The sequence below is a fragment of the Zingiber officinale genome, chromosome 4B (genome assembly GCF_018446385.1).
Source record: "Zingiber officinale cultivar Zhangliang chromosome 4B, Zo_v1.1, whole genome shotgun sequence".
NCBI classification, from domain to species: domain Eukaryota; kingdom Viridiplantae; phylum Streptophyta; class Magnoliopsida; order Zingiberales; family Zingiberaceae; genus Zingiber; species Zingiber officinale.
In genome coordinates this window covers 3,608,904-3,623,201 of record NC_055993.1, presented here as the reverse complement: position 1 = coordinate 3,623,201, position 14,298 = coordinate 3,608,904, and the positions used below count along the sequence as shown (strand labels likewise).

At 40.3% G+C, this 14,298-nt stretch overlaps 1 protein-coding gene across 1 annotated transcript; it reads left to right on the top strand.

The window, feature by feature from the left end:
- Positions 1–1,290: 1,290 nt before the first annotated feature.
- On the top strand, positions 1,291–14,192 carry LOC121974458 (phospholipid-transporting ATPase 1-like). The gene is made up of 7 exons (XM_042525523.1): positions 1,291–2,951; positions 3,042–3,351; positions 4,360–5,071; positions 5,155–5,278; positions 5,386–5,605; positions 13,117–13,575; positions 13,698–14,192. Exons 1-7 carry the CDS (start codon positions 1,430–1,432, stop codon positions 13,909–13,911), a joined length of 3,561 nt encoding a protein of 1,186 aa, XP_042381457.1. The 5' UTR covers positions 1,291–1,429; the 3' UTR covers positions 13,912–14,192.
- The last annotated feature ends 106 nt before the right edge of the window (positions 14,193–14,298 follow it).

Sequence of the window (14,298 nt, the reverse complement as noted above, 5' to 3'; positions counted from 1 at the left end):
ATCCACTTTTCTCTTTTTAATACCCCTAGATTTATCTTTTCTATTCATCATCCACTTTTTTCATAAAAAGAAAAATATAAAAATGGCACTATGAGCATACTCATCTTTCCTTAAAATCAATTGGGGACAAATGTTCATGTCTTGAAAGATAAATAAAGTAATTGAGGGGGTTGAGAGTTGGAACGTGTCAAACTTTTGAATCGTCCCAAACAATCCGTCCCCACTCTCTTGGCATCGTGCCAACAAATCTTCCAACTTTTTAATGCCCTGCATCATTTATTCCTTGCACTTGCTCACGCCTTTCATTGGTGGCCGTGCGATGATAAAAAGCAGAACGGGTTTTTCATAATTTTTTTTATTAAGGCATGAGCTTTATATCTATTAACCTAATAACTCTACTAATCCCAAAAGATAACATTGACTTAATCTATTTTTTTTAAAATATATGCAAAATTCTAAAAAATAATAATGCATATCTAAGCTATAAAAAATTAATAATTTATATTAAGAATATGTAGTTTTTTATTGAACAAAAATTTAAATTTATGTTTTTTTATTGAGATGGTCAAAAGAATACCCTTTATATTTATTAATAAATTAAATAAAAATATTTTAAAAGTGAAAATAGACCGAGAAATAAAGCCATAAATAAATCAAGTTGAGCTAAATTTTAGAGTATTCATAACTCATTTACTCTTAACTATAAATGCATTAGTTTAAAATTAATTTCAAATTCATCAACTAGATCACATCTCTCTTTAATCATTTCCCTTCCTTACTGTCCTCAACTGTCACAGAATCCTTCCAGAAACTGCACGCCACGCCCTATCCACTTGTTCTTCTTTTTTTCTACCCGTAAACCCTAAAATTAGAAAAATTATTCGTTACTAACATTAATTACCCTCTAGAAACCGTTAATTAATTATCTCTCTTAATTACTTTTCCCCACTGGAACTTGTTACTTTCATTGTCCTATAAGTGCTTCTCAATTTAATTTTTATTTATTCTGATGATCGATAAAAAAATTTTATGGGATCAAATTGATCATCCTAGACTCGACGTTACCCAACCTAATTATTATTATTATTCTCTTAGTTTTTACTTTCACCTCACCAAAACTTTGCCTTCTCCGCCCTTATATTAATGAATGAAACGATCATTAACGAACCGTAATTTAATCATTTAGCACCACATTTAATCTTTTTGTCTTTTTAACGAAATAACAAAAGATTTAAAACTTTTATAGAAAAGAGAAACTCCGTTTTTATTTTTCTTCAGCCATCGGCATTGACTTTGTAGAATTGTAGCTCCTTCGCCGAAGACGAAGTCTGCTTCTTCTTGTTCCTCCTCGATCGATCCGAGTGTTAAATACTTTTCGCGATTCCGATCTCGCCCTAAAAAGTTGAATCGAGAAGGAAGAGGAGCGAGAATGGCCGGCGATGGCTTAACCATTTCACGGGAGGAGGAGGAGGAGGAAGAGGAACGGTCTCTAGCTCCTCTCCCTTCCTCCGGCCGCCACCACCGGCGAAAATCCTCGGCCTCCGCGGCTTCTCGCGATGGATTCCCAAACCCTGCTCACGTCCGGCACCTCTCCCGCACCGAGACGGAGCGCCTCGCCTCCTCGCAGCGCGAGCTTGCGGACTCCAACTCCCGCATCGTCTTCATCGGCGACCCCGGGGGGTCCGACCCCCGATTCGAGACCCCGAGGAACTCCATCCGCACCGCCAAGTACTCCCCCATTACCTTCCTCCCACGCAACCTCTTCGAGCAGTTCCGCCGCCTGTCCTACATCTACTTCCTCGCCATTGTCATCCTCAACCAGCTCCCCCAGCTCGCTGTCTTCGGCCGCGGAGCCTCCGCTCTCCCCCTCGCTTTCGTTCTACTCGTCACCGCCGTCAAGGACGCGTACGAGGACTGGCGCCGCCACCGATCTGACCGCATCGAGAACAACCGCGCTGCCTCGGTGCTCGACCCTCAATCCGGCCGATTCCTCTCCAAGAGATGGAAGGAGGTCCGCGTCGGCGAAGTCCTCAAGGTACTCGCCAACGAGAGCATCCCCTGTGACATGGTCCTCCTCGCCACCAGCGATCCCACCGGGGTTGCCTACATCCAGACCATCAACCTCGACGGCGAGTCCAACCTCAAAACGCGCTACGCCAAGCAGGAGACCATGTCCCGCCCTCCCGGCGAAGACCACCCGGTCGACTCCGCAGGCGTCATCCGCTGCGAGCAGCCCAACCGTAACATCTACGGGTTTCTCGGCAATATGGAAGTCGACGGCAAGCGGGTATCGCTTGGTCCGGCTAACATTATCCTCCGCGGATGCGAGCTCAAGAACACGGCGTGGGTGATCGGGGTCGCGGTGTACACCGGAAGCGAGACCAAGGTCATGCTCAATAGCTCAGGGGCGCCTTCGAAGCGTAGCAGACTGGAGACCCGAATGAACAGGGAGACTCTGCTGCTCTCTGCCATCTTGATTGCTCTGTGCTCGGTGGTGGCAATCTGCAACGGGATTTGGTTGGGAAACCATTCTGATGATTTGGAGTTGGCGCAATTCTTTAGGAAGAGGGATTATTCTGATGGGGATGACAAGAAGTACAACTACTCTGGGATTGGCACGCAGGTCTTCTTTGCGTTCCTGATGTCGGTGATTGTATTCCAGATCATGATTCCAATTTCGCTCTACATATCAATGGAATTGGTCAGGCTTGGGCAGGCCTATTTCATGGTCCGCGATGCCAATTTGTACGATGAGAGCTCAAACTCTAGATTTCAGTGTAGGGCTCTGAACATCAATGAGGACCTTGGGCAGATCAAGTATGTGTTCTCAGACAAGACGGGAACTTTGACAGAGAACAAGATGGAGTTTCAATGCGCTAGCATTCGAGGGGTAGATTACAGTGGAGGGAGAGTATCTTCTCGTGATAATGGTGAAGCACATTATATCTTAGGTAGGATATCTATTTTCATAACTTGTGAATTTGTGATTTTGTACTACCGTGTGATTGATATAATCTAATTCTCTTTGTCTTTTTTTGAAGCCGCTGGCAAACAGATTTTGAAGCCAAAGATGTCAGTTAAGACAGATCCTGAATTAGTTAGATTACTGAAAAACAAAGGAGATACTGAGCAAGGAAAGCGAGCTCGAGAGTTCTTCCTCGCTTTGGCATGCTGCAATACTATTGTCCCATTGGTTGTGGATACATCGGACCCTAAACAGAAGTTGATAGATTATCAAGGTGAATCTCCTGATGAACAGGCACTTGCTTATGCGGCTGCTTCATATGGGTTTGTGCTTATTGAGCGCACTTCTGGCCACATAATTATTGATGTCCTTGGAAATAGACAAAGGTACTCTTCTACCATTTTTGTGTGAATGAATTGCTAATCTTTGCAAACTTGGATGAGTACACATCTACAGCATTAGCTGAGAATAACACTATCCCTTGTTCACTTAGCATGGTGAAATTTAAAAATATTAGCATATGCCTTAAGTTGTAACTATGCTGAACTTTTTTTTTTCTCTGTTGTTCTGGTTCTTGTTGTCCTAAAAAGATGCAATCTTGCCTACTGCACCGGCTGATAAAACAGCAAGACATGTAGTGGGATCATATCTGTTGCCTACTACAACGGCTGATAAAACAACAATCTTGATTCTTGCCTACTTAAAAGAACTGATGATAGAATTATTATTTCAAATTAGTTTAATATCTTCAAGGGCTTTTAATGTTACATGCTGCAGTTGTAATGGGGTTCTACCATTTCAAGTATCTCTTTTTTGGCTCAGCTAATTTTCTTCTTATGGAACTACTATTGTATCAACATACTAGTTATCTTCTAATCATTTAATTTGTTTATGTTTGTTTGGTTGTCTGGAATTACTACAAATAAAATTCATTATAGTGAAAAATACTGAATTTAGCTAATGTTCCAGGGACAGAAAATATCATAATACACAATTAAGTAAAAGAAACCAGGAGCAGTTTTCCATAGTACACCAAACCTCTAAAGAGAAATCTAGTTGTATTTTAACTTAGGAGTCTCACGACCTTCCATTCTGCGCCACAAAATTCCTATTGGCAGAGATTAAAAAAATGCTAAAATCTAATGTCAGTGACATGATTTTTAATCCTTTTTGCTCACTGGAACATGGATTTAAGTCTTCTGAGTATCAATCTATGCATCACAAAACTTGAAAGCAGGTTTGAAAACTTCTTATCAAACTGATCTTAAAGTATGGAAGGTGAAGAGTTTGACTTGCAAGACTAAACCGTTTCTTGCATTAGTTGTATGCTGATGACATTTCAAATACTCGTTATCTTTCTGAAAATACTTTAATTGCTGATAATTTGAATGCAGATACGATGTTCTGGGCCTTCACGAGTTTGATAGTGATAGGAAGAGGATGTCGGTTATAGTATGTGGCCCTGATAAGACAATAAATCTGTTTGTGAAAGGTGCAGACAATTCTATGTTTGGTATTATCCAGAATAAGGTGGATTTGAGCATGATTGATGCAACTAAGGCAAACCTTCATGCATATTCATCTTTGGGGCTGAGGACACTTGTCGTGGGCATGCGTGAATTAAGTAGGAAAGAGTTTGAAGAGTGGCAGTCTGCCTATGAGAATGCAAATACATCATTGATGGGTAGAGGAAAATTACTACGAGCTGTTGCTTCTAATGTTGAAAGAGAGCTCCACATTTTAGGAGCTTCTGGAATTGAGGATAAGCTGCAAGAGGGTGTACCAGAAGCCATAGAATCTATGAGACAAGCAGGCATCAAAGTCTGGGTCTTGACCGGGGATAAGCAAGAAACTGCCATTTCTATTGGATTTTCTTGCAAACTTCTAACAGAGGCAATGACTCAGATTGTGATAAACTGCAATTCTGAAGAATCTTGTAGAAACAAGCTACAAGATGCAGTTGCCATGTACAGAAAATTTGCAGTAATATCACCTGACCCTTTTGAAAATGCGTTAACAGGCACAGGATCTACTAAAGTTTCAATGGCTTTGATCATTGATGGTATTAGCCTTGTCTACATTTTGAAGACAAAATTAGAAGAAGAGGTAAAACCACAGATTCTCTCGACTAATCAAAGTTCTTTCCAAAGCTTTTGTGTGATTCATGTTGTTTATTCTCACTGGTGCAGCTGTTTAAGGTGGCCACAGCATGTGATGTGGTGTTGTGCTGCCGTGTGGCTCCATTGCAGAAGGCTGGAATTGTTTCTCTCATAAAGAGTCGGACAGATGACATGACCCTTGCAATAGGAGATGGTAAAGTTTCTCATAGATATCTGTTTCTTCTTGTCTATAATTTGGATAACAAGATTAAGAAAATTTAATATCGACTCATTGGCAAACTTACAATTGTATGATATCAGGTGCAAATGATGTCTCTATGATCCAAACGGCTGATGTTGGCATTGGAATAAGTGGCCAAGAGGGAAGACAAGCTGTTATGGCATCAGATTTTGCCATGGGTCAGTTTAGATTCTTAGTGCCTCTTTTGTTGGTCCATGGACATTGGAATTACCAGAGAATGGCCTACATGATCTTGTACAACTTCTACAGAAATGCTGTATTTGTCTTCATCTTATTCTGGTAAATATTTCTCCGCACTTCCACTCATCGGATATAGAGTTTTTCTCATTGAAATTGTACCTTTTGACTTGATATTTTAGCAAAATGATGCAACTAGCAAGTTCGATCATATCCATATAAAAGAAATTCAAAGAGTATCCTTCAAAGAGTTTTCAAACTTTGATAGATTTCTTACCCGTGAACCATGTTGTTCCACCCCTGCCAAGCAACAAATGTGTAAGGGTGCCAATTCGGTTGGGTCGGGTTGGGTTCGGGTGGGTCAATTTTTTTTTTCAAAAATCTCAACCCGAACCCAACCTGAACCCGAATTTAACCCAAAACTCGAATCCGAACCTGAATTTCACCAACACAACCAACCCGAATCTGACCTTAATAACCCAAAAAACTTAATTCAAAATGACTTCTTTTTACTATTTTCTCTATAATTCTTTACTTTTATATCAATACTCCATCATTAGAGCATCTACATTAGTTTCCTTATCCAAAATGTATAATTTAGGGTAAAAAAGTTATTTTTATTAAATTTGGATATCCACTTTTCACTACATAATATATTAGCTTCTCTATTTTTCCTCTCTCCTCTATAATGTTTAGGAAATGAAATATATTCCTTAAATTTTGAGAAGTACTGTTCATAAATGCTAAATTTAGGGAAAAGATAGGGTAGCTGATAAAAGGTTTTTTAGCTATCCTATCCAAAATTTAGGATAAAATTTTTGAATAAGGTAATTGATGTGGATGCTCTTATCATACAAACATTGATATTAATATACATAAAAATATCTTAATTTTCAAAATAAAATTTGATTTAACCCCAAAAAATCCACTAAATTCTAAATTTGAGTCAACTCGAATCTGACCCGAACCCGATCCAAAAATTTTCAACCTGAAATCCGAACCTGATCCGAAAATACTCAATCCAAACCTGATTTTTTTTTGGTTAACTCGGGTTGGGTCGTCGGATCAGGTTAATTATTGACACCCTTAGAAATGTGGACAATATACATAACTTCTTTCAGTAAAATAACTGCCAAAGGTGGAAAAGTCAATGATCCCAAAATAATAATAATAATAATAATAATAATAATAATAATAATAATAATAATAATAATAATAATATAGGACGAAATGAAAAATTGCTAGTTGAAAAAAATAACAAAATATCAGTTTAATGACCTAATTGTTGAGTTTTGTTTTAAATTCAAAGCAATTTTTGTAGTGTTTTTTAGTCCCACATTGCTAAGTGGAGAAGCTTGGAAGGGCTTATATATGAAGCCCTTCCATCCTTGCTTAGCAATAATAAGAAGACCTACACGCATGCGCGGGCCAAGCCCAAATCAAGTGGATTTGGGGGGTTCGAGCCGGAAATCCATAAACCGGGCGTCACGTGCGCGGGTGCAAATCCCCAGCCCGTGGGCCTTGCGCTCACGGGCGGCCCGGTCTGTTTTTGCTGGTTTGGTTCAGTCTGAACCAAACCAGTTTGGTCTCGTTTCTGGTCCGCGTGAGGAAGCGAAGCAGCGCTCCGCGTCGATACAACGCATCCGCGCGCGCTCCGCGTCGTATGAGGATGCGATACAACTCATCCGCGCGTGAGAAGAGGAAGTGCGTCCCTTCCTCTGCACTGTTTCGAAGTGTATAAATACACTTCCTCCGTTCCTTCTAAAAACACACCGAAGCAAAGCATTTCTTCTGCCTTCTGCTTCTTCTTCTCTCCCCTTGTTCCGAGTTCTGAGGCTTGGTTTGCGATTTGAGGTTGAGTCCGAGTGCGGTGCTCGTTTTGGAGTGCACCTACGAGCGGTTGTCGGATCTTTGGAGGATTTTGCCGGAGAGCCTTTGCACCGTGGGCGACAATCAATTCTCTAAAGACAGTCGGCACGTCCGACGCTTCGACCGGAGATACACAATTTCTTAACCCTTTGCTGCTATTAAAGTTTATTGCATGCTCGTCGTTTTAGTAGTGTAATTTTTTAGCATAATTAGTTCTATTACAGTTATTACAATTTTAGAGAATTGATTGTAGCATCAATAAACATGATGAACGATAGGGTAACGGGGTCTGATGAGGCTAGTGCCCGACCCGAAAAATTTTACGGGCAAAACTTCATACGTTGGCAACAACGAATGAAATTTTGGCTTCCTACGCTAGGGCTATTCTCCGTTATAGAAACAAACCCTCCTTCACCTAATGAAGAGGAACCTGCCCGTAGTGCTACCTTAGAGAGGTTTAAGCAAAGGGATTATCTCTGCCATGGGAGAATCCTGTCTGCCCTCTCAGACGCACTATTTGATGTATACTGCTCAACCTCTTCAGCTAAAGAGCTGTGGAAATCTTTGGATAAAAAATACAACTCCGAAGATTCTGGTTTAGAAAAGTATACTGTGGCAAAATTCCTGAACTTCAAAATGGTTGAAGGTAAATCTGTTCCAAGTTCAAATTCATGGTCTTGCTGAAGGAGATATGTCATTACCTGAAAAATTTCAGGTCTTGTCTATCATCGAAAAATTGCCTCCGAGTTGGGAAGATTTTGGCATGACTCTTAAACATCGGAGAGGTAAAATCTCTCTCGAAGATTTGATGATTGCCTTAAATATCGAAGAAGAACATCGGAAGCAACATAAAAATGATGATACAAGAATGCCTATGGATTTTATTCCAAAGGCAAATGTAGTAGTCTCATCTGACAAGAAGAAATTCAAAAATCAGAAAATGAAGAACAAGATGAAACCCAACCCAAAGGTTCAAAAGAAAACTGGAACTAAACCTAAGCCTTGCTGGGCATGTGGACAGGTTGGACATTATGCCAAATTCTGCCCTAAGCGAAAGGACAAGAACCAAAGCAATACGTCCAACACCAAGGCACAAGTAAATGTCGTGACTGCTAGTGACGACACCAGCGATAGGTTTGTTACCTTCAAACCCGAACTAAACTTGATCTATCAACCCAATGAATGGTTAGTTGATACAGGTGCTAATGTACACTGTTGTGCTGATCGCTCTGCCTTCCTTACTTATCAGGTAATTGAAGGCACTTCCGTGACCATGGGAACCATTCTGCAGCCAGGGTGTTTGGGATAGGACAAGTTGACCTGAGGTTCACCTCTGGAAAAGTCCTGTCACTGCATGAGGTGCATCATGTTCCAGCGGTCCGTCGGAATTTGATTAGCGGATCAAAGTTAGTTCGTGCTGGTTATGAGTTGAACTTCAAATGTAATAAAGTTGTAATATTACATTTAGGAACCTTTATTGGAAAAGGTTACCTTAATGAAGGTTTATTTAAACTCAATGTAGAAAATGCTACTTTAAATAAAATTTCTAATATTGGTTGTTCATATAACATTGAGTCTTATGATATGTGGCATGACAGATTAGGACATGTCAATTTTAATACCGTAAAAAGGATGATGAATCTTGACATGATCCCTAAGCATGCTATAAATGATAAGAAAAAATGTGAAATTTGTGTGCAATATAAACAACCCCGTAAACCCTTCAAATCAGTTGATAGAAATTCTGATATTTTAGAATTGATTCATACTGACTGTTGTGAGTTTAACGGTGTAATAACGAGAGACCATAAAAGGTATTTCATTACCTTCATTGATGACCACTCTCGTTATTGTTACGTTTATTTGCTAAAAACCAAGGATGAAGCTTTAGATAAATTTATGATTTTTAAATCTGAAGCTGAGAATCAAATCGATAAAACTATTAAGAGGTTAAGGTCTGATAGGGGTGGAGAATTTACCTCGAACCTGTTTCAAAATTTTTGTCAAGATACAGGTATAATCCATGAGGTAACTGCTCCATATAGTACTCAATCCAACGGTATAGCAGAACGAAAAAATCGAACCCTTGAAGATATGATTAATTCCATGTTAGGTAGTTCTGGGTTACCCAACTTTATGTGGGGGGAGGCTCTATACACTGCATGCCATGTGCTAAATAGAGTCCCAATGAAGTCAAGAGATAAAACCCCATATGAGCTTTGGAAAGGTCGAAGGACAAGTTTGAAATACCTTAAAGTGTGGGGGTGCCTGGCAAAGGTACTAGTACCTGAACACAGAAGGAAAAAACTTGGTCCAAAGACTGTAGATGGTATCTTCTTGGGTTATGCTCAAAATAGTATTGCATATAGGTTCCTGATTATTAAATCAGAAATTCCTGGAATAGATGCAAATACTATTGTAGAACTTCGCGATGCTACATTTTTTGAGGATATATTTCCTATGAAGACGAGAACACCTCAATCTAGTATTCCTACTAGAAATGAGCCCTCTTCTGTAGAGGTCCCATTATCCGTAGTGGGTACACCTTCCTCAAGTCACTCTAGACTAGATGAATCTAGTGAGCGTACAGAACCGAGAAGGAGCAAGAGGCAACATGTGTCTACGGATTTAGGCCAGGACTTTATCACCTATAATATAGAAGGTGACCCTGTGACATATAGAGATGCTATGGCTTCTCCTGAAGCTAAGCACTGGAAAGAGGCCATTAAAAGTGAAATGGACTCTATTATCTCTAATGCCACTTGGGAGTTGGTAGATTTACCTCCTGGGTGTACCACTATAGGATGTAAATGGGTGTTTAAGAGAAAACTAAAGCCTGATGGGTCAGTAGATAAATTCAAAGCCCGCCTAGTTGCTAAGGGATTCAAACAAAAAGAAGGGATTGACTATTTTGATACTTATTCTCCTGTTACTAGAATTACTACAATCCGAGTGTTAATCGCATTAGCATCCATATATCATCTTGAGGTCCATCAAATGGATGTCAAAACGGCATTCCTAAATGGAGATCTAGAAGAAGAGATATATATGGATCAGCCTGAGGGATATGTAGTCTCTGGAAATGAGAATAAAGTCTGTAGGTTAGTCAAATCTCTTTATGGTTTGAAGCAAGCCCCAAAGCAGTGGTACGAAAAATTTGATAGAGCTATGCTATCGTTTGGCTTTGAAGTAAATGACTCTGATAAATGTGTGTATGCTAAAATGAAAGGTGATAATTGTATTATCCTATGTTTATATGTAGATGATATTCTACTATTTGGAACTAATCTTTCAATTATTAATGAGACTAAGACCCTCTTAAGTGGTAAGTTTGATATGAAGGATATGGGTCGTGCTGACATGATTTTAGGGTTGAAGTTGACTCGTTCAACTGATGGAATAGCAATTTCTCAGTCACTCTATGTTGAGAGAGTATTAGAGAAATATGGTTATAGCCAAGTTAAATCTGTCGTCACACCCTATTATCCTTCAAAAAACTCTCCACAAGAATAAGAGTGGTGTGACGGTGTCTCAATTAAGATACTCACAAATAATAGGTAGTCTAATGTATTTAGCAAATTATTCTAGATATGATATTTCTTTTGCTATAACGAAATTGAGCAGGTTTACCAGCTGTCCGGACAGAACGCATTGGGATGCCTTAGACAGAGTACTCAGATATCTGAAAGGCACTATATCCTTGGGCTTGTGGTATGGGAGATTCCCTGCAGTCCTGGAGGGATATAGTGATGCTAGTTGGATAGCTGACACTGCTGAGTGTAAAGGCGTTACTGGTTATGTCTTTACACTTGGAGGCGGTGCAGTTGCTTGGAGGTCTGTTAAACAGACGATTATAACCCGGTCTACATCTGAGGCAGAATTGTGTGCTTTGGATACCACAGTAACTGAAGCTGATTGGCTTAAGGGTCTTCTTTCTGAAATTCCCTTGATGATGAAGCCAATACCTTCTATTTCAGTACACTGTGATAATCAAACAACAATAGCTCAGATTAGAAGCTCCAAGTATAACCAGAAAAAGAAGAGACATGTACGAATAAGATTAAAGTCTATTCGTGAGCTAGTGTCTCTTGGAGTGGTGTCATTGGACTTTGTAAGTTCAAAAGACAATATTGCTGACCCACTCACTAAAGGACTTGATTCTGAGAAAATCAAGAGATCCAGTAAGGGAATGAGACTGAGGCCTGTCCTGGTTTCATCTATAGCGGCAACCCAACCTATCTGATTGGAGATCCCAAAAAGTAGGTTCAATGTGGTACAAACAAGCTATAAGGGTGAAACGTAAGCATCAAATTGATTGAGATGTAATCTCATAGTCTCTTCCCTGGATAGATGCTTGACTGCTAGTAAGGATGAGCTTAGGAGCTCTTAATGAGTTCAAGGTCTTAATGACAGGATGCTTGCAGTACATCCTTGGAGAACTCACCTATGTAAGTGTAACTGTGAGGCCGCAGTGTGGGGGGTCTAGGCAACTCTCCTTAGCACTTATGAAACAAGATTCGGTGGCATGGCCGTAATGCACCAACCCAGAAGGATTCAACCGTCGCCAGTGATGAGTTGTTACCAATTGATCTTCACATATAAAAGGTTTAAGATCAAGACTCTGTTCTCTTCAAACCTATGTGAATAAGATTGGTGTACTTAGGTGAAAATTCAAACCGGAAGGTATTTTCACTGAAAGCTCATTGCAACCAAGCCTCAGAACATATCTTTGTTTTTGACTAAAAAATTGCTTTGAATTTGTGGGGGATTGTTGAGTTTTGTTTTAAATTCAAAGTAATTTTTGTAGTGGTTTTTAGTCCCACATTGCTAAGTGGAGAAGCTTGGAAGGGCTTATATATGAAGCCCTTCCATCCTTGCTTAGCAATAATAAGAAGACCTACACGCATGCGCGGGCCAAGCCCAAATCGAGTGGATTTGGGGGGTTCGAGCCGGAAATCCATAAACCGGGCGTCACGTGCGCGATTAACGCGCGCAGGGGGGGTGCAAATCCCCAGCCCGTGGGCCTTGCGCTCACGGGCGGCCCGGTCTGTTTTTGCTGGTTTGGTTCAGTCTGAACCAAACCAGTTTGGTCTCGTTTCTGGTCCGCGTGAGGAAGCGAAGCAGCGCTCCGCGTCGATACAACGCATCCGCGCGCGCTCCGCGTCGTATGAGGATGCGATACAACTCATCCGCGCGTGAGAAGAGGAAGTGCGTCCCTTCCTCTGCACTGTTTCGAAGTGTATAAATACACTTCCTCCGTTCCTTCTAAAAACACACCGAAGCAAAGCATTTCTTCTGCCTTCTGCTTCTTCTTCTCTCCCCTTGTTCCGAGTTCTGAGGCTTGGTTTGCGATTTGAGGTTGAGTCCGAGTGCGGTGCTCGTTTTGGAGTGCACCTACGAGCGACGCGAGCGGTTGTCGGATTTTGCCGGAGAGCCTTTGCACCGTGGGCGGCAATCAATTCTCTAAAGACAGTCGGCACGTCCGACGCTTCGACCGGAGATACACAATTTCTTAACCCTTTGCTGTTATTAAAGTTTATTGCATGCTCGTCGTTTAGTAGTGCAATTTTTTAGCATAATTAGTTCTATTACAGTTATTACACTAATAGTCATTTTATTTCTAGGTGTGGAATGAAACAACATCATGTTTTTTATACTAGCTATCATTGTGCTGTCTCCTCACCATAATATATTGTTCTACATCATTTCATATACTATACCTAACAGATGGCTTCTGGATACAGGTATGTGCTATACACTGCTTATACCTTGACAACTGCAATAACAGAGTGGAGCACCGTCTTATATTCCATAGTTTACACCGCTCTTCCCACAATAGTCGTCGGAGTGCTCGACAAAGATCTTAGCAGGAAGACATTGATGAAATATCCCCAACTCTATAGGTCAGGCCAGAGGGATGAAAGATACAATCTGAAGTTATTTACCCTCACTATGATGGATGCAGTTTGGCAAAGTGTTGCCACATTCTACATCCCATATCTTGCATACAGGCAAAGTACCGTTGATGTATCCAGCCTCGGAGACTTGTGGATCCTTGCTGTGGTTATTCTCGTAAACATTCACTTGGCCACCGATGTGTTTCGATGGTACTGGATCACTCATGTAGCTGTATGGGGCTGCATTGGTGCAACACTTATATGTGTCATCATAATTGACTGCATTTGGACGCTTCCTGGTTACTGGTATGCCTTTGCATTTTGATACAATTACACAAACTTCTAGTGCACTATAAGAAAATTGATAGAAGGCAGTAGTTTCTTTTAGGAATGCAGAATGCTTAACTTTGGCTTAATTTCCATGGCAGGGCCATCTTCAAGATAATGGGGACAGGATTATTTTGGTTGTGCTTACTCGGCGTAATAGTAGCAGGGATGCTTCCCCATTTTTCAGTAAAGGCATTGAAAGAGTACTTAATGCCGAGCGACATTCAAATTGCTAGAGAGATGGACAAGTTTCGGAGAATCAATGCAGCGACTATGGAAATTCAAATGAACAGATTCTCAATGCTTCAGTTATGACGTGCTCAACAATTTTTCTTCTTGTTTAGTTTTCTTTTGTTTATTATGTATATTAGTCTATTCTTTCAGCTAACAGTCAGGCTTTCTCGCCGACGATTTGCTCATCATTTAGCCAAAGTAACTTTTTTTTTTTTTTTTCACAAAGAGTTTAAATTAAATGGCATTGCAGAATACGTGTAGTGTATGAATACACCCTAAGAGGGGGTTTTCCCTTTCTTGTGACTTCTTATGTTAAGTGTAAAAATAGAGCATTTTTTACTATTGTGTACTTTTTCATCATATGACTACCTGCGTATCTATTGTTCTTTGCAAAGATTAAGTAGACTGAAAATATTGTTCACCACTGCTGGTATCCTGCAAAACTCTACAATTTAACTGGTTGAAATA

What these genes read in the sequence shown, in the direction of transcription:
- LOC121974458 (XM_042525523.1), top strand. Translation starts at nt 1,430, where the DNA reads ATGGCCGGCGATGGCTTAACCATTTCACGGGAGGAGGAGGAGGAGGAA. An exon ending in AGACAAAATTAGAAGAAGAG is followed by an intron (nt 5,072 to 5,154) that starts GTAAAACCACAG and finishes TCACTGGTGCAG; the next exon opens with CTGTTTAAGGTGGCCACAGC. An exon ending in TGGACGCTTCCTGGTTACTG is followed by an intron (nt 13,576 to 13,697) that starts GTATGCCTTTGC and finishes TTTCCATGGCAG; the next exon opens with GGCCATCTTCAAGATAATGG.